General features: G+C 34.5%; 1 protein-coding gene across 5 annotated transcripts in view; it reads left to right on the top strand.

Annotated features, from left to right (window-relative positions):
- The window catches only part of CHM (CHM, Rab escort protein 1), a 192403-nt gene that overhangs the window by 84430 nt on the left and 87315 nt on the right, over positions 1-20658 (top strand). For all 5 annotated transcript variants that reach the window (XR_002340851.1, XM_021080640.1, XM_003135219.6 and 2 more), the window contains exons 6-8: positions 3336-3452; positions 3967-4087; positions 5858-6083. Coding sequence is in view for 4 of the 5 variants with exons in the window: in XM_021080640.1 (XP_020936299.1) it covers positions 3336-3452; positions 3967-4087; positions 5858-6083 (464 nt within the window). In the remaining variant the exon portion in view is untranslated. The remainder of the gene's footprint in view (positions 1-3335; positions 3453-3966; positions 4088-5857; positions 6084-20658) is intronic.

Raw genomic sequence — 20658 nt, 5'->3', positions numbered from 1 at the left:
TAGGGCTTTGGAGGATAATTTAATAGTAGTGGGGCAGGGAGGCTGGGAAGAATGCTATTGTTTTTGTCTTTGGTTATTTTTCCATCTTTACCTCTAATGTTAGGTCAATATTGACTTCAGAGGAGGTCCCTAAGTCTCAGGAGGGTACAGTATTGCATTGAGTTTATAGGAAGCAAGGCTAATTTAACGCAAAAGAATAGAAAACTAGTAAGATAAAAGATAATGACTTTAAAGGGTTATATTATAGGGCTGGAAAGTAGAAACAGAGACCAAATACCTATGTTGAAGGCAAATGAGAAATTGAAAAGAGGTAGGAGAGAGTAGTAAGAACATCAGACTTGCCTCAAAACTAGGTTTTTCTATTTAAGAAAAAAAAACTAGGACTTTCTATTTAATGTGCTCTCTTGAATTTACGAGTTATAAAGAGAGGGACTAATGCTCATCATATTTTGGTGATCCAATTACATGTCATTATAATGCGGATCTCTTTGAATGTGATGCCTGAAAATATATCTTTTTACTACCCATTATTTTTTTCTGAAGCAGCTCTCTGTGCCTGATTCTGCCTTGGTCTGACTTGGCTACTGCTTTGGTCCTACCTCATATTTCTGTACTATCTATTCCACCTACTTTGCACCTGCCATGCTTTGAAATCTAGCATGCTTTCCATGTTACCTTAGCTATTAATTTCTGGGTGGAAGTTTAATCATAGCTCACTTATAGTCTTCCTGTTCTCATGAGCAGAAAATAATTAAAAAAACAAAACAAAACTGAAATAGTCAAGTAACAAATGAGGTTTGCTCTGAAAATTTCATTTTGAATTAGCTCCTTGGAATTTTGAATGCCTGACCTAAAGAAATGATGATAATAAATGGGGGTTAAGAGTTAAGGCTAGTTCACAAAAGTCTTTAACCCTTATGGTAGCTGAAATACAGTAGAAATCTGGCAAAGGAAAATTGTAGATGAAGGTGCGGTCTCAGTTTTTGCAATTAGTGTAGGAAATGATTCATTTGCGTAGTGCAGGGGGAGATAGTTTAATTAGATGCCAAGACATTTGAGGAGACTCTGAAGAAGATTTCTGAGTATTTTCCTGAGTTTGAATGGTTAATAATAGTGGTTCTCTTAGGGTAAATTAAAAGCAAACATACCTAGAGGAGTCAAGGCAGTTATACTTTGTCCTGTGTAGTTTTCATGGGTTCATACATTTAAAATATAACCAATAATGCTTTACTGTACTCATCGTACAAACGCAGGAATAGCTAAAAGAATGTACAACCATAGCAATGTGAGAGGTTTATTATCATTTTTAAAATGTTAGTCATTTAATGAACATTTATTGAGTACCTGTTGTTGGAAAGCAGTATATTCCATGATATTGGGTCAGTCACTCCTGGGAAATTCCATCTGTTCTGATAACTGCAGTTACTACATATGAGTTTAGGATGACTGACAAATATCTATCTTAAGCCCTACCTGTTTCCTCAAGTCCAATTTGATATCTCCAAACTATTTGACATTTCTTCATGCATTTAATATCAAAGTCATCATGATAAAACTGACAATTCTTGTGGTGCTTTTTAGTTTACAAAACTCATCTTGTATACAGCCTTATAAAAAGTAATCTTATAGCTCAGGATAGGTTAGTTAAATAAAATACTTTATACTACTGTACTGCTTAGACTAATAAAGAAGATGATCAAAAATGAAGTTCTTACAAATAAAACCATTTCTAAGAAGGTCCATACCCCTAATAATCATGGAACCAACATGCCAAGTGAAGCATGTTGATTATTAAATCTAGTTGCCATTAAAGTAATCAAATTGAAGTATTCTTTAGCCTTTTGCCACTGTGAAATTGCTATGAAAGGTACTTACAGAGTGATGGAAAAGAAGCTTAGGTTTAAATCTGGTACGTGTTCATTATTTCTGAGTTTCAGACATAAGTACTTTCCACTCTTCGGTGATATCTTAAATGCTTTATTTTTAAAGCTGGCATTAAATCTTAAGGTTTATTAAATCTTATTAAGTTAAAATACATTCTATATTTTATGTAAATATTTGTGAAATTATTATGGTTATTGAGGGATCATTAAATTTTGAGTATTTGTTTTTAAACACATAAGGTATTTGAAGTACTTGTTTTTTATTGTAATTATACTGTTAAGACTTGGCGCTATATTCTTAAAAGCATGAGCTATATCAATGGTGTAGTGTATTAGGCTCTGTTTAGTCTGGGTAATTGGATGGTTTCAAAAAAGATCAGTGTAAGGTTAGTTTGTTCTGCACAATGTTACACTAATATGGTTTACAAAAATTCACCCAACTGATAATGATTTACAGAAAATCTGTATTGAACCTCTTGCATACTCAGGCTAATGGTTTTGAATTTTTGAAATTCCCTTTCTCTTTGTAGTAAAGCTAATCTTTTCTTTTTCCCATTTATTACAGATGTAGCATTTCCATTTTTAATGTTTATCAGGTTATAGACACTTTGACATCATCTCAGTATAGGAAATAGCCAAGTCTGTTGCATTTAACCATTTAGTTAAATTTAAAACATTCTAGATAATACTGTTGAAATTGTTTTTGTCTCTCTGAAATTGGTTATGAGATACATTGAATGGTTAATTCAGTCTCTCACATTCATGCTGGCAATAACCGTCATCCTTATTTCTTGAAAAAGACATACCATATAAATCTAGACTGCTAGGATTACAGAGACCATATAATTTCACTCTTTTGGTGGACCTTCATAGCCAGCCTTTTTCTTTTTTGGTCTGTGAGGAGGTCCAGTAGGCTCGTTTCTTTTTTTTTTTCCTTGGCCATGCCTATGGCATGTGGAAGTTCCCAGGCCAGGGATGGAAACCACACTACAGCAGTGATGATGCCAGATCCTTAACCTACTGTGCAACAGGAGAACTCTTATTTTCTTCTTATTAACTACCTGACCTTTTATAAAATAATATATATGCTGGATTATATTTGATATGATATAAATTTTTAGCAGGATCTGACTGAAGAGGCACTCTATAATTAAACATACTAATATTTCTGCAGTCAGATGTGTGAATGTTTATATTAACTGAGACAAACAGATGGAAGAACCTTGTATCAGTTTGGGTCAATGATTTAAAAACTATGGATTCCATAATTTTTTGGATTTTGTATTTCAGATAATAAATTAACCTATGTTAAATTGTGTTATGTATTATAATATTAATAAGTGTAATGCTTTTTACAAATAAGTTAAAACATAACAAAATTATGTTTATTTAGTGTTTATCACTTTCTATTTCACCTTTTATTTCATCCTGTAAAATATTTTCTTTGTACAGCTGCTGTATTCTCGAGGATTGCTAATTGATCTTCTAATCAAATCTAATGTTAGTCGATATGCAGAGTTCAAAAATATTACCAGGATTCTTGCATTTCGAGAAGGAAGAGTGGAACAGGTACTATGCTGAGCAAGTATTGTTACTGAGTATGCGCTTAAGTTAGGTTTTGTTTTAGAAGGATAAGCAAATAAGATTGTTATTTTCCTGGTAAAGCAGCACATTCCAGTTCTACATGGTGACTAATAAATGTAAATAGTAAGAGATTGCCAATTAAAATGTCGAGTGTTAATTTTCTCATGATGTATTCTGCAGCTTGATGTTGGTGTTGAGAAAGTGTTAATTTCAGAAAGCATTGCTAGATTTAAGCTGTCGTTTGTTCCCAGTTAGGGGTGACATGCTATTGGCCTTTTAATGGCATAGGGAGAAACTTGGCAGAATTAAGAAAGAGAGCTCACAAGTTAATTAGCTCTGAAGTCAACAGAGATGCCATTAGAACTGATGGAAAGCAATATGAAACAGGCTGACTAGAAAGGACATAAAAATCTTCTCATATTTAAAGGAAAAAAATGTCATATGAAATACTTGTATCACTAGGAAGCTATTTCTTAACTTTTAAAATCATGATTTTCAGGTTCCTTGCTCCAGAGCAGATGTCTTTAATAGCAAACAGCTTACTATGGTAGAAAAGCGAATGCTAATGAAGTTCCTTACATTTTGTATGGATTATGAGGAATATCCTGATGAATATAAAGGTATTGTTTTTCATTAAATTTTTCTCACATTCTTTTTTTGTGTTATTTTAATACTTGCTCTGATTTAGTAAGCCACTCAAAACACTTTTAAATATTTTTACTCTGTGCTGTTCAATAACTTAGCCACTAGCAAAATGTAGCTATTTAAATTAATTAAAATTAAATAAAATATAAACTAATTCCACAGTCACACTAATCATGTTTGAAATGCTCAGTAGCTTCATGTGGCTAGTGGCTATTATGGCTACAGTGCAGCTATAGAACATTTTTATCATGACAGAAATGCTGTGTTGGGTGTTCATTTTTATTCTTGTTCATTAAACACTGCTGTCAACTGGTTCTTCATAGATGATAATCTGTTTTCATTATCCATCAATTTTTTTATCAATAATAAATCTGTTTAGTTTTTCATTTTTCCAGGATTACTTTTGCTTAGAATATTGAAGTATTCATTTTGATTGATTAAAAAAGCTCAGTAATGTGGAAGAGGGGTCCCTGGATTAGGAGAAGGCATGGTCTCTAGCCTTGGCTTTGACCCATCTCACTGTGAGATTGGGGGCAGTTACTTCAAAGCTTGTCGAAAATTGAATATACCACTTTAGTATCAGAGCTTTACACTTAAAGTGCCCTGAGCTGGAAGCGTTATCCAAAATAGCAATATACTGATAATTCAATTACAAAGTTACCGTGAGACATACAGCAAGATTTTTTTTTTCTGGATGGAATATTAAAAGTCTAGCACTTGTTCTTAAAGCTTCAAGTCTATTAGATACTGCCAGATTGCTCTCCCCAGTAGTGTAAACTTCTGTTCTCTCAGTAAATATTTTATAATTTTTATTTGCTTATTGAAATTATTTCTACAAAGTTTTGGTGTGCCACTAATGGTCCAATTACATTTTTTCTGTTCTTGATTTAAAGGAATAGTTTTTAGGGGCTCCCAGAGGTATGATTTTAAGGCTGTAAGACTGATTCCTCTAGCCACACAAAAATTAGTTTCATTATTTTTAGTCATAGTTCATTGTTCCTAGTTTTAGGAAGAAATAACAATTAAAAAAATCAAGTATTATTGTATCATTGTTTTCACCAAAAAATTACCATTTGTCATATTTAATATTTTAAAGTGTAAATATTGACATGCTACAGTTTTAATGATAATAAAGTAAGATTATTGCCAATCATAGAAATCTCTTGTGATGGTTAATGAATAATTTAATACTTTTCTAGTTTTTTAAATTCATAAAATGCTAAACAAAGATTCAACATTTAAAACTTAAAAATTGTGGGGGAGTTCCCGCCATGGTGCAGTGGAAACGAATCTGACTAGGAACCATGAGGTTGCAGGTTTGATCCCTGGCCTCACTCAGTGGGTTAAGGATCTGGTATTGCTGTGATCTGTGGTGTACATCGCAGACACAGCTTGGATCTGGCATTGCTGTGGCTCTGGCGTAGGCTGGCAGCAACAGCTCCAATTAGAACCCTAGCCTGGGAACCTCCATATGGCACGGTATGGCTCTGAAAGGACAAAAGACAAAAAACAAACAAACAAACAAAACTTTAAAAAATTGTGCCATCAATCCAGTTAAGATACTGAGATGGTTTCTGCTTTGGTTCCCACCACAATCAACAGCGTCTGTCCAAATTGTGATAATATTATAACCTATGTCCTTTACAAGGTGTTTTAAACAGACCTGATCTCATTTTTGCGCAATGGTTTTAAATTGAAGTTTGGTTCTGATTTTAATTGATAAATTTTCATTTTTCTTTTCATAGCCTATGAGGAAATTTCATTTTCTGAGTATTTAAAAACTCAGAAATTGACCCCCAACCTCCAATACTTTGTCCTGCATTCAATCGCGATGACATCAGAAACAGCCAGCAGTACTATAGATGGTCTCAAAGCTACCCAAAACTTTCTTCACTGTCTTGGGCGGTATGGCAACACTCCATTTTTGTTTCCTTTATATGGACAAGGAGAGCTCCCTCAGTGTTTCTGCAGGTAAGACAGGCATTGGCTTTCTTGTCTCTTTTTAAGTTAATACTTGAATAACAGATGAAAATTAGAAAAACAAAAGTGACATTTAGTCAAGATTTAGTGTATGCAAACATATAACTTGTTGTTTTGCTCTTTTATAATCTATTTGCTAGCCTACCTACTTACCTAAATGATATATTCAGTTTGACCTATTTTTGAGCTTTATAAAGTAGAATCGTATAGTAAATTCCATTTTTCACTCAGAATTATGATTCAGAGTATCATCCTTGTTGTATAATAGTTAACTTATTGTCATTGCTATATAGTATTCCAGTTTGAATATACTACAGTGTAGTTTTCCATTTTTCTGTTGATGGGCACAGGCTATTTCCACTTTTTGTTGTTATTATCATCGTTGTATATGTTTCAAGATATAAAAGTTCAAGATTTTCTCTAATATACATATCTAGGGGTAGAATTCCAAGTATGGGATAAATGAAGGTTCATACAAGATAGTACCCAGTTGTTTCTCCAGAGGGTTGTATCAGTTTACCTTCCCCAGCAGAACTGAAGAGTTCCCATAGCTCTACATCTTTGCCAACATTTGGTGTTATGAGACTTTTTAATTTTTTTGAATCTAACTCACATAAAGTATCATCACATTGTATTTTTATTTTGCATTTCTTGGATTACTGATGAGATTGATCACCTTCCGGTATGATCATTGGCTATGCATGTTTTCTCTTTTGGGAAATGCTTGTTCATATCTTTTGCCCATTTATCTGTTGGGTTGTCTTTTTCTTATTGATTTGTAGGTTTTTTTTAATATATTCTGAATAATTTTCCTCAGATGAATGTATTGTATGTATCTTGCCTTGTGGTATTTATGATGCATGGAGGTCATTAAGATTATTGTAATCAAATATAGCAGTTTTTTGTTTTTATACTTAGCACTTTGGGGGGTAGTAGAGCATAGTAATTAAGAAGCTGGACTATGGAAACAGATTGACTAGATTTAAATGCTAGCTCCTCTATTTATTAGTTGTGTAACCTTGGATAAGTTTCACAGCCTCTCTATTATGTTTTCAAAGAATCAACTTTTTGGAATTTTGATTTTCTCTATTATATCTTTGTGACCTAGTTCATTAATTTCTGGTATTTAATATCTCCTTTATTTTGCTTTCTTTGGGTTTTGTTCAACTTATCCCTCCCATCCCTTGCTGTTGCCACTTCTTAGGCTGAAACCCCATGAGTTAAATATTCACTTTTTTATTTTCTGATATAAGCATTATAATGATAAAGTTGTAACTATTGTTTTGAATCTTATACACTTATGATATATTATTTTCGTTATCTTTTAGTCCTAGCTATCTTAATTTCCATTATGATTTCTTCATTGACCCATGAGTTATGTGTTTTGAAATAGCTAATCTGGGAGTTCCCTGGTGGTCTAATAGCTAAGACATGGAGCTTTCACCACTGTAGCCCGGATTCAATTCCTGGTCTGGGAACTGAAATCCCACATCAAACTGTTGCACACCATGGCCAAAAAATTCTTTTTTAATTTAAAATAGTTAATCTGATTGATTTTTCTGCTCTTCCTGTCTAATTTATTCTATTGTGCCTAAAAAATATGTATTTATAGTACTAATTCTTTGAACTTTGTTTTATGATTTGTATGTCATCAATTTTTGTAATTTTTCTATGTGTGCTTAAGAAGAATGTGTTTATCTAGTTGTTGGGTATAGGATTCTCTACTTGGTCTTGAAGTCTGATAAGTCAAACTTTGAGTTGTAATTTTCAAACTTTATTTTAATTGAAGTGTTTTTCATTGATCTATCAATAGCAGAGTAATGTATTTTGAAATCTCCCATTATGATTTTTGATTTGTCAGTTTCTCCCTATAATTCTATCAATTTTACCTAATATTTATTTTGAGGCAATTTATTAAGATCATACAGATTTATAATTGTTTAATCTTCCTGATGAATTTAATATTTTGTATTATCTGCTGACTTTCTCCATCCCTAATAAAACATCTTTATTTAAAAGTCTGTTTTGAGGAGTTCCCTTCGTGGCTCAGCAGTTAACGAATCTGACTAGCATCCATGAGGCTGCAGGTTTGATCCCTGGCCTTGCTTAGTGGGTTAAGGATCTGGCATTGCTGTGAGCTGTGGTGTAGGTCACAGATGTGGCTTGGATCCTGTATGGCTGTGGCTGTGGCTGTGGCTGTGGTGTAGGCCAGCAGCTACAGCTCTGATTCGACCCTTAGCCTGGTAAATTCCATATGCCATGGGTGTGCCTTAAAAAAAATGAAAAAATAAAAATAAAAAAGTCTACTTTGATATCAAATAGCTACTCCAACTTTTTGGTATTTGCCTGTTATATCTGTCTCCATTTTGCAACTGTATTTAGAGTTCTAAATAACATATTATTACATATTTTTAATTTCATCTGACAATCTCTGTCTTTTGCCAAGCAAAATGAGTCCAGTTAATAAGAGTTAGTTCTTTCGTTCTGAAGTATATAATTTAAAAATTCCTATAGTTTATGTTCTGGTTAGTTAATGCCTTCTAGTTTGCATGCATCTGAAAATGACTTTTTTTGTGCCTTTTTGTCTTGAGTGAATATTTGTTAGGTAAATATTTCTAGATTGGCAGTTCTTTCCTCTCAGTACTTTAAAATTTTATTCTACTTTCATTTGTGTTTCATTTTTGATATTGAAAAGTTTGATGTTGGCTTAATTGTCATTTATTTGTAAATGATACCTCTTTTCTCTCAGGCTGTTTTTAAGATAGTTTGCTTTTGGAGTTCCCACTGTGATGCAGTGGGTTAAGGATCAAGCATTGTCTCTGCAGTGGCTCAGATTGCTGCTGAGGCGCTGGTTCGATCTCCCATCTGGCACAGTGGGTTAAGGTTTTGACATTGCCACAGCTGCAGTGTAGGTCACAGCTGTGGTTCATATTCAGTCCTTGGCCTGAGAACTTTCCATATGCTGTGGGTACAGCCAAAAAGAAAAAATGATAGTTTGCTTTGGTGTTCCACATTTTCATTACAGTGAATTTAGGTATTTGTTCCTTTGTATTTATCTAGCATAGTGTAAATTGAACCATATGAAATTAACAATATTAAAACATTTTGACCTACAATTCCATATGGTTCAAACAACTACATTATAATTCCTCTCTCTGTGAATTGTAATTTATAATTTTGGAAAATTATCAGATAGTATCTTGCAAATATTTTCATCCATTGCCTCTCTTCTCACCTTTTTGGAACTGCAAAAAGATATGCTTTAGAATTTAGTGTTCTCTCCTCCATATTTTTGATATCTCTTTCATATTTTGTTTCTTTATCATTCCGGGTACCTTATTAAGATCTCTTTTTCCAATTTATTAATTCTTTCCACTTGTAACTAATCTGCAGTTTAATGCTTTTTTAACTTCGGTGTTTTTATCTTTTAGATATTCTGCTTTTTTCCCCCCAAATCTTCCTTGTCATTGTTTGATATTCTCTTTTGCTTATTCATTTCTTTCACATACAGATATTTTATATTTTGTCATGTGTTGTTTCTATCGATTTATGTTAAGGTTTATTTCCTTGTGCCATGCTTATTTTTGATTGAGGGTTTATTTTTGATTGATTTTAATCTGTGGAAATCTGATCCAAATTAAGTATGCTTTCCTTCAAGGATTATTTGTGTTTTGCTTCAGCCGAAGGGCAGTAAGACTTGGGACCCATTCTAACTCCTTTCAGTTGGTCCTTATTTAATAAAGGAACCCCAGATCCAACTCCCACATTTATTTTATTTTATTTTTTTGTCTTTTTGTCGGGCCATTTCCTGCGGCATATGGAGGTTACCAGGCTAGGGATCGAATCGGAGCTGTAGCCGCCGGCCTACGCCAGAGCCACAGCAACGTGAGATCGGAGCCGCGTCTGCAACCTACACCACAGCTCACGGCAAGGCCAGATCCTTAACCCACTGAGCAAGGCCAAGGATCGAACCTGCAACCTCATGGTTCCTAGTCGGATTCGTTAACCACTGCGCCACGACAGGAATTCCCAACTCCCACATTTATACAGGCAACAAGACTTGTGTTTTGTTGTTGTTATTTAATTTCAGTGTTTATTGCTCAAAGCTTTGAGTTCAGCTCAGGGTTTGTTTGTACTGTGTGTTTGTGTGTTTGGGGTTGGGGATTTCCTGTGGACATTTATGTTGTTTTTTTTACTCTCAGCAGTGCAGTAAAAATTATGTTTAATGTAAGAAATAGCTTTTTGGGAGTTCCCATCGTGGCGCAGTGGTTAACGAATCCGACTAGGAACCATGAGGTTGCAGGTTCGATCCCTGCCCTTGCTCAGTGGGTTAACGATCCGGCGTTGCCGTGAGCTGTGGTGTAGGTTGCAGACGCGGCTCGGATCCCACGTTGCTGTGGCTCTGGCGTAGGCTGGTGGCTACAGCTCCGATTCAACCCCTAGCCTGGGAACCTCCATATGCCGCGGGAGCGGCCCAAGAAATAGCAACAATAACAACAACAACAACAACAAAGAAATAGCTTTTTGGTAGTAAGAGAAGGTTCCCTCCACAGTATCTAGTCCAATATACTGCTGGAAGTAGGTATTCTCAAATCTACATTTCTTAACTATGTGACTTTATGAATGATTATAAGAATGTTATTTATATATTTGAATGTGACTAACTTCTGAAAGATAGATAGGTTTGTGTATTTCCAGACAAACTTGCTCTTCCTTCTCCAGTTATTTGCCAAAGTAGAGATGAATGGAGTGTCATGTCCCCTAGGACCAGAGGTCCTTCTATTAATTGAAAATAAGAGGGGAGTTCTGTGGTTTTCTTAATCATTCTTTTCCTCTTCCTGTGGCATTGCCTGATTCAAAAGGAGCCACACTGCTTTCTCTCGTGTTCTCACTTGCTACTTATTCCTATAGAACTTTAGGGTAAGGGATAGGGACTGAATGAACAGATCCACTTGGGAGTGAGTGGAAGCTCACTGCCTTCCTCACCAGCACTTTATGAAAATGGGATGTTTAACCTCATTCTATTTTTTCACAAAATCCTTATATCATAACTCATACATTTTGTAAATATATATTTAGTGTTCATTAATTTTTTTTTTGTCTTTTTAGGGCCACCACACCCATGGCATATGAAAGTTCCCAGACTAGGGTCTGAATCAGAACTACAGCTGCCAGCCTATGCCACAACCACAGCAACATGGGATCCGAGCCGCATCCGTGACCTACACCACAGCTCATAGCAATGCCAGATCTTTAACCCACTGATCAAGGCCAGGGCTCAAACCCGTGACTTCATGGATACTAGTGGCGTTTGTTACCCCTGAGCCACCATAGGAACTCCTGTCGCTCTTTTTAAGGGGAAAGACATTTAAAAATTTCACATGTTTGTCCTGTACCAATTTGAATGAGACTCTTAAGTGTTGAATTCTAGACAAATAAAATGCTTTTCCCCAAAGATGATTGTACCCTCCTTAAGGCTGAGGTTTTTTTGGCCTTCTGTATCTTTTTAATCCTCTGCAGAGCCTATCTCAGTATTTTGTGTATGGTTCATATTTAATGTTGGTTATAAAAATTTTATCTCCCTCTTTCCAGTTTGAAATGAAGTCAAATGATGTAATTAAATGTGTGTGTGTGTATGTGTCTATGTAGATAGATTTTAAAAACAGCAACATAGACTGTGTCATTTGAAGTAGTATATTAAACTTTGGGGTGGTTCTTTGGTAATTAAGATAACTCTGAGTTCTTCCTACATGTTTTATATATGAGTCTGTGTGTTTATAAATTATAATAAAAATGCATTTACTTGGCCTAGGGATATTGACTTTTAATTTTATATTTGATCCTGCATAATGCTTTATAATTTCATAAAAATATTGTTCTTTTTATATCCTAAGGTAGCAATACTTCCACCATCTATACATCATAGCCTACCTACATTTTTTATCACCAGGTTATCAGAATTAGGTGTCACCTGTTCTGTGATTTCTAACCACCATTCTATATGCTGTTTTAATATAACCCTTTTAAGCGTTTTTCACAGCCAGTTACAGTGTGTTCTCATCAAGGCTACTGTTATAAATGGCATGCATGCATATTTATGCGAAGGATTCAAAGACTTTTGTAAGTCATAACCTTGCATTCTAAATTAATTCCACATAAACAGTATAACATTTTAACTACAGAGATAACTTTCATGAATAAATACCCTTTGAGGTTTTATTCAATTTAAATATGTAGATTTTTTTTTAAGCAGAAAAAAATGAAGCTTATTTATTGTACTACCTGCTACCCATTAATATGTCAGGATATGTAAATTGGACCATATTGGAAGAAAAGTCCCTGAAACCTATATATTTTTCTATTCTAGCAAGCCATAGAATTTTCCCTACTGTATATTAGTTGGTTAATATTTTTACTGGCACACTAGGCAGGATATATATGCAGTATGTAGATTTTTAAACTCTCATACTTTATCTTCCAAACAGAAGTCCTTTTTAAGCTCTAACCGACTAATTTGTTTTGTTATCTATATGGTTGGTAACATAGTAGCCTTTAGAACTACATTCTAGTTCATAGGATAGGTTTCATATACTGTGTCATGTTTTCATAACCTGTGAAATGGAACAGTACCCTTACATTTTTTTTTTTTTTTATAAATAGACCTAGACTGCCCGGAGATTGTTACTTGTTCTTTGTAAAGAGAGAGTATTTAACCAATAGTTTACTTGGTAATTTAGTCTTCCATTTTGCAGTGGCCCAGATTTTTTCCCCTTTTTTACTTTAATGTATTGGGATTGTTAAAACATAAAGAATGAGTATATTTTACTTTTAACATGCAATATAAATTGTGTGTGTGTGTGTGTGTGTGTGTGTTGTACCAGGTATTTGTATTCAAATGGCGTTTTCCTGAGTATTGTATATAGAAAATTGAATAGATGTGTGATCTACCTCAGGAAATTGTGGAAGATATGTTGATTAACTTATAGCTTTTAAAAAGAGACTGAAAAAACACAAGAGAAGTCCAAAACATATGAATAACTTACTCAAGATTACAAGAATAGCATGGAAGGACATGAAAAGGAATCTCCCATTTGATACATTCAATAAGTAATGACAGAAAGAAGGATGCCCCAGATGGGCCACATAGATGCTAGTATGATTTTGTCATAACCATGGAATTTGTTTTTTAATTTAAATTGTAGGTATTTTATGTCGTTTTGTCCTTTTCTCTCTCCTTAAGAAAAGTACCTTCTTTAGTCCAAAGTCCAAGATCAAAGCATACACTTTAATGAAGGTTATATTGTTTGGTTTGAGAAAACATCCCTCAGACCAAAGTAACCTGCTTATTTTATTCTGTAATAACCAAGTTTTTTTATCGAGAGAAGTTTCAGAAATCTAAGAGATGTTTGTTAACATGGGCCAATATATTTGAAAACCACAAGAAGCCTTAAAAATAGCCAGAGATTATGCTGATGGAAAATTTTATGAGCTTATGAATTCAACTGCAAGTGAAGTCAGAAGGAACAAAGTTTAAATGGCTTTTTAGGGTCTGGCCCCCATGTTCTTACCCTTCACCCCAACAAATGTGGGCTAGATTACAGATCTAGATACCTTAACAATACATCCCCCCAACAGTATTCTCCTTTATCTATCTTCTTGTAAAAATCTCCCTACTATTCTGTTAGTGATTTAACAGAAAAAAATTAGAGTTGGTAAAACGGTTTTATATTGTTTTGACTGCTTGTCTAAGTTTACAAATGAGGAAAGTTAAAATAAAAAGAGATTGAGGAGTTCCCATTGTGGCTCAGCAGTAATGAACCTGACTAGTATCTATGAGGATGCGGGTTCGATCTCTGGCCTCACTCAGTTGGTTAAGGATCCAATGTTCCTGTGAGCTGTGGTGTAGGTCACAGATGCAGGTGGTCAGATTGGGTGTTGCTGTGGTTGAAAAAAAAAAAAAAAAAAAAACAGAGAGAGAGAGAGAGAGAGAGAGATTGAGGCTAGAAACCAGATTTACTAATGTGCATTCTTCACAACTCACTTCTTATACAATTTCTGAACATTTTCTGAAAAAATTAAAAGGAGATAATAAAAACATTGTTAATAAAATATTTTAATAATTTGGGGGGATTTTAAAATATATGTGGTTTAACACCTTTTAATTTGCTATGATTTCTTTTTTCACTGTCAATACAGAGTCACTTTCCAAACCAAAAAAAAAAAAAATTGGTGAGAATAAGGGCCATTCTTGCAGTGTTCTGTGCCCATATTTTGATTGTATGCCCAATAGCTAATACCAGTTTAGGTGAATAAAGAAATTATGTCAACTTCCCACATTTTACCTGACTGGTAATGGTAAAAGGAAAAACAGACCACGAACAAATCCGTCTCCCTTCCACCTCTATAACTTGTATGTTTGTGTTTGATAAATTGTAATGCAAATGAGCCCAGTAGCAGTTATATTTTATATATTTTGGGAACTAGTCAGTATTTATCTCTTTGATGCTTCCAGTCCCCTTGGTTTCCTCCTACAATGTTATAGGTAGAACTACACAGTACACCTACATGCCAGATAGGGCCCTATGTCTAATTGGTAGATTTGACCAGTCCAGATATGTATGTATGTTTGTTTAAAACTTGATTACTGAATCATGCCTTAAATATTTGAAATTAAATGTTTAAAATATTTCCAGAGTAAATTAAAAAGAAACAGATTTATTAATTGAACATTGAGTATATAAATAAATCATATGTTAAGCAAGAAATAATTTCCTAGTGGATCACTGCCCACTCTTTTGCTACCTGAATAGAGCTGCATAGAGTTTCAGCTGAATAGAGCTGCACTGAAATATCCCAAAAGTTAATCTAGGGTCCATAGGTCTTTAGAATTTATATACAAAAGGTATGTCTTTATGAGAAAGATTCAGAGTTTCATCAGATTGCACAGACATCCATGACCTAATAATACAGGTTGAGAACCACTGTTAGGATATTTTTATAAAAGAAAACATTATTATTTTACTCAGGTAATCATTCCTTCAGAGCTTATGAAAAAGAGGAGAGGTCCTAAAGAGTGAATAACAGAGGTGCTTCTGGGCTCTAAAGACAGGGGAGAGATGGGAAAACATGGAAATATTGCTAATGGAACTGTAATTTGCAAGCACCTCTTTGGATAGATGCAAGCAGTTATCTGTGCTCTAGTGGTGTGGAGGAGGAGAAGTAAGTTTAGTGTAGTGAACAAGAGTGTACATTGTAGAGCCAGACCAATGGAGTAAAATCCTGGTTTCACCAATTACTAGGTGTGTATCATCGGTTAAGTTGTTTAACTTCTCTGCTCCAGTTTCTTCATTTTTTTTTTCCCATGGAAATAGTAGTGGTAGTATCTGCCTCATAGATTGTGAGTATTAAAATGAATTAATATGTAGAAAGTTAGTGCTTAAACAAGGGCTTGGCTTAGTAATTATAAGTTTTATTACTCTTACTGTTACTGTGGTTATGATAAATACTCCTGCTGTTGTCTTCGCTACTGCTGCTGTTATAGAAGGCCACAAGGGCAAGTATGAGAGCAAGTTAAGGACTGATTGACATTTGTGTTCTAACTCATTAGGTCAACAAACTTTTTCTGTAAAGCATCAGGTGTAAGCAGTATAGGCTTTTGCAAGCCATATGGTTTTGGTAGAAACTATTTGCAGTTATAGATAATATATAAAAGAATGGACATGGCTATGTTCCAAAATCTTTATTTACAAAAATAGGTGGCAGGTTTTCAGACCTCAGTTTAATCACCTGAATAGACTTTTGTCTACAGAATATACTAGTAATTTTTTTAAAGCCCCCATATTAGGAAATTTTACAAAATTGCCTCAGTGTAATGCCTGGTATATATTAGTCACTCATTAAGTATTTGATGGATAAATGAATGAATAGTAGGTATTTTTGAATTACTGCAAAAAATCATAGAGCACTGTTTCTCAAGCTTTCATGTGCATCAGATTTCAACAGATTACTGGGTCCTATACCCAGAGTTACTGACTTATATATCTGATGTGGGGCCTGGAAATTTGCATTCTTTTTTCATTTCAATGATTTTTATTTTTTTCCATTATACCTGGTTTACAGTGTTCTGTCAATATTCTATTGTACAGCAAGGTGACCCAGTCACACATACATATATACATTCTCTTTTCTCACATTATCATGCTCCATCAAAAGTGACTAGACATAGTTCCAAGTGCTATAAGCAGGATCTCATTGTTTATCCATTCCAAAGGCAATCGTTTGCATCTATTAGCCCCAAATTCCCAGTCTGTCTCACTCCCTCCCCCTCCCCCTCGGCAACCACAAGTCTATTCTCCATGTCAATGATTTTCTTTTTTGCGGAACTGTTCATGCCGTATATTAGATTCTAGATATAAGTGATATCATATGGTGTTTGTCTTTCTCTTTCTGACTTACTTCACTTAGTATGAGAGTCTCTAGTTCCATCCATGTTGCTGCAAATGGCATTATTTTGTTCTATTTTAGATGGCTGAGTAGTATTCCATTGTGTATATATACCACATCTTCTTAACCCACTCATCTGTGGAAGGACATTTAGGTTGTTTCCATGTCTTGGCTATTGTGAATAGTGCTGCAATGAACATGTGGGTGCATGTGTCTTTTTCAAGGAAAGATTTGTCCAGATATATGCCCAAGTTTGGGATTGCTGGGTCAGATGGTAGTTCTATATTTAGTTTTCTAAGGTCCCTCCATACTGTTTTCCATAGTGGTTGTAAAAAATTACATTCCCACCAACAGGATAGGAGGGTTCCCTTTTCTCCACACCCTCTCCAGCATTTGTTATTTGTGGGCTTATTAATGATGGCCATTCTGACTGGTGTGAGGTGGTACCTCATAGTAGTTTTGATTTGCATTTCTCTAATAATCAGGGATGTTGAGCATTTTTTCATGTGCTTGTTGGCCATCTGTATATCTTCTTCAGAGAAATGTCTATTCAGGTCTTTTGCCTGTTTTTCAATTGGGTTGTTGGCTTTTTTGTTGTTGAGTTGTATAAGGTGTTTGTATATTTTAGAGATTAAGCCGTTGTCACTTGCATCATTTGAAACTTTTTTCTCCCATTCTGTAAGTTGTCTTTCTTTTTAATGGTGTCCTTCCCTGTGCAAAAGCTTGTCAGTTTGATTAGGTCTCATTGGTTTATTTTTGCTTTATTTCTGTTGCTTTGGGAGACTGACCTGATAAAACATTTGTAAAGCCGATGTCAGAGAACGGTTTGCCAATGTTTTCTTCCAGGAGTTTGATGTCATCTTATCTTATGTTTATGTCTTTTAGCCATTTTGATTTATTTTGGTGCATGGTGTGAGGGTGTGTTCCAGTTTCATTGATTTACATGCAGCTTTCCAGTTTTCCCAGCAACACTTGCTGCAAAGACTGTCTTTTTCCCATTGTGTATTCTTGCCTCCTTTGTCAAAGATTAATTGACCATAGATGTCAGGGTTTATTTCTGGGTTCTCTATTCTGTTCCATTGGTCTGTCTGTCTATTTTGATATCAGTACCACTCTGTCTTGATTACTATGGCTTTGTAGTATTGCCTGAAGTCTGGGAGAGTTATAACTCTTGCTTGGTTTTTGTTCTCAGCATACAAGTCTTTTACCTCCTTGGTCAGGTTTATTCCCAGGCATTTTATTTTTAGTGTGCAATTTAAAAAAAAAGTATTGTATTTTTTAATTCCTTTTCTAATATTTCATTGTTAGTATACAGAAATGCGACTGTTTTCTGAATGTTAATTTATATCCTGCTACGTTGCTGAATATGTTGATCAGTTTGAGAAGTTTTGGATTGAGTCCTTAGAGTTTTCTGTATATAGTGCCATGTTATCTGTATACAGTGACAATTTTAAGTCTTCTCTTCCAATTTGGATAACTTGTTTCTTTGTTTGTCTGATCACTGTGGCTAGGACTTCCAATGCTATGTTGAATAACAGTGGTGAGAGTGGGCTTCCTTGTCTTGTTTGAGATTTTAGTGGGAAGGCTTTTAGCTTTTCTCCATTGAGTATTATATTTACTGTGGGTTTGTTGCAAATGATTTTTATTATGTTCAGGTATGTTTCCTCTATACCCACTTTAGAAAGAGTTTTTATCATGAATGGGTATTGGATTTTGTCAAATGCTTTTCCTGCATCTATTGAGATATCATGTGGTTTTCGACTTTTGTTAATGTGCTGCATGACATCGATTGATTTGCATATGTTGAAACATCTTTTTGAACCTGGGATGATTCCCACTTGGTCATTGTGTATGATCTTTTTATGTGTTGTTGGATTTGGTTGGCTAATATTTTGTTGAGAATTTTTGCATCTGTATTTATCAACGATACTGGTCTATAGTTTTCTTTTTTGGTGGTGTCTTTGTCTGGTTTTGGAATTAGGATGATGGTGGCATCATAGAATGTTTTTGGGAATGTTCCTTCTTCTTCAACCTTTTGAAAAAGTTTAAGGAGGATGGGTATAAGTTCCTCTTTATATGTTTGATAGAATTCACCTGTGAAGCCATCTGGTCCTGGACTTTTATTTGCAGGGAGTGTTTTTATGAAATATTCAATATCATTTCTAGTGATTGTTCTGTTCAGTTGATCTATTTCTTCTTGATTGAGTTTTGGCAGGCTATAAGTCTCTAGAAAGTTGCCCATTTCTTCTAGGTTGTCAAATTTGTTTGCATACACTTGTTCATAGTAATCTTTTCTGTTTTTTTGTATTTCTTCAGTATCCGTTGTGATTTCTCCTTTTTCATTTCTTATTTTGTTTATTTGGGTTTTTTTCTCTCCTCCTGTTGGTGAGTCTGGCCATTGGTTGTCAATTTTGTTTACCCTTCCAAAGAACCAGCTGTTGGTTTAATTGATTTTTTTCTTTTTTTTTTTTGAATCTCTGTTTTATTGATTTCCTCTCTGATTTTTATGATTTTCTTCCTTTTGCTGACTTTAGCTTCTGTTTGTTCTTTTTCTAATTCATTTAGGTGGTCGGTTAAATTGTTGATTTGAGATTTTGCTTCTTTTCTGAGGAAAGCCTGTATTGCTATGAATTTCCCTCTAAGCACGGCTTTTGCAGCATCCCCATAGATTTTGAATGGTTGTGTCTTCGTTTTCATTTGTCTCGAGTTGTTTTTTTAATTTCGTCATTGACCCATTGGTTTATTAGTAGCATGTTGTTCAGTCTCTATGTAGTCAGTTTTTTCTCATTTCTTTTCCTGTGGTTGCTCTCTTGCTTCATGCCATTGTGGCTGGAGAAGTTACTTGAAATAATTTCTATACTCTTAAATTTGTTGAGGTTACCTTTGTGCCCTAGTATGTGATTGATCCTTGAGAAATTTCTGTATGCACTTGAGAAGAATGTATATTCTGATTTTTTGGGATGTAATATCCTGAAAATGTCAATGAAGTCTAATTTTCTATTGTGTCATTTAGGATCTCAGTTGCCTTATTGATTTTCTGTCTAGAGGATCTGTCCATCAATGTGAGTGGGGTGTTAAAGTCTCCTACTATAATTCTATTCCCATCAATTTCTCCTTTTAAATCTATTAGTATTTATTGTAGGTATCTGGGTGCTCCTACATTACGGGAATATATATTGATGATTGTAATATCCTCTTCTTGAATGGATCCTTTACCATTAAATAGTGCACTTTTTTGTCTTTTTTATGGCCTTCATTTTAAAGTCTATTTTGTTTGATATGAGTATTGCAACTCCTGCTTTCCTGTCTTTTCCGTGGCATAAGATATCTTTTCCCATCCACTCACTTTCAATCTATATGTGTCCTTTGCCCTAAGGTGTGTCTCTTCTACACAGCAGATTGTATGTAGGTTTTTGCTTTTTTATCCAATCTGCCACTCTTTATCTTTTGATTGGAGCATTCAGTCCATTGACATTTAAGGTATTTATTGCCACGTTAAACCTTGTTTTCCAATTGATTGTGTGTTTCTCCTTTCTTCCTTTCTTTTTTGGTTGGATGATTTCCATTTATTTTATGCTTGTGTAGTCTTCTTTTTAGTTTTTGTGAATGTAATGTTTAGTTTTGATTTGTGGTTTCCCTGTTTTTTAAGAATGTTAACCCCTTCCTGTATCTGCTTGCTTTAGCCTGATAGTCATATAGGCTCCAACACATTATTTAAAAAAAAAAAAAAGATTCTAGATTTTCTTACTTTCCTCCCCCACATTCTATTATTTTGAAGTCCTTTTTTACATCTTCATGCTTGGCCTTTTGCTGTCCCTTGTGTTTATTATCACTTTTACAGTAATTTTTTCCCCACTTTTAGATTTGTATGCTGGCTTATTTAAGAGATTGCTTTCCAGTTGTGGTTTTCCTCCATCCGATTTTTCCTGCTTCTTTTTTTATTTAGAGAAGCCTTTTCCGTATTTCTTTTAGAATGGTTTGGTATTGCTTTACTCTTTTAGCTTTTGTTTGTTGGAGAAATTCTTTATTTCCCCTTCTATTTTAAATGATATTCTTGCTAGATAGAGTATTCTAGGGTTTGGATTTTTTCCTTTTGGAACTTGGAATATATCTTGCCCCTCTC

The sequence above is a fragment of the Sus scrofa genome, chromosome X (genome assembly GCF_000003025.6).
Source record: "Sus scrofa isolate TJ Tabasco breed Duroc chromosome X, Sscrofa11.1, whole genome shotgun sequence".
Taxonomy (NCBI): domain Eukaryota; kingdom Metazoa; phylum Chordata; class Mammalia; order Artiodactyla; family Suidae; genus Sus; species Sus scrofa.
This window is presented reverse-complemented; position numbering and strand designations above follow the sequence as displayed.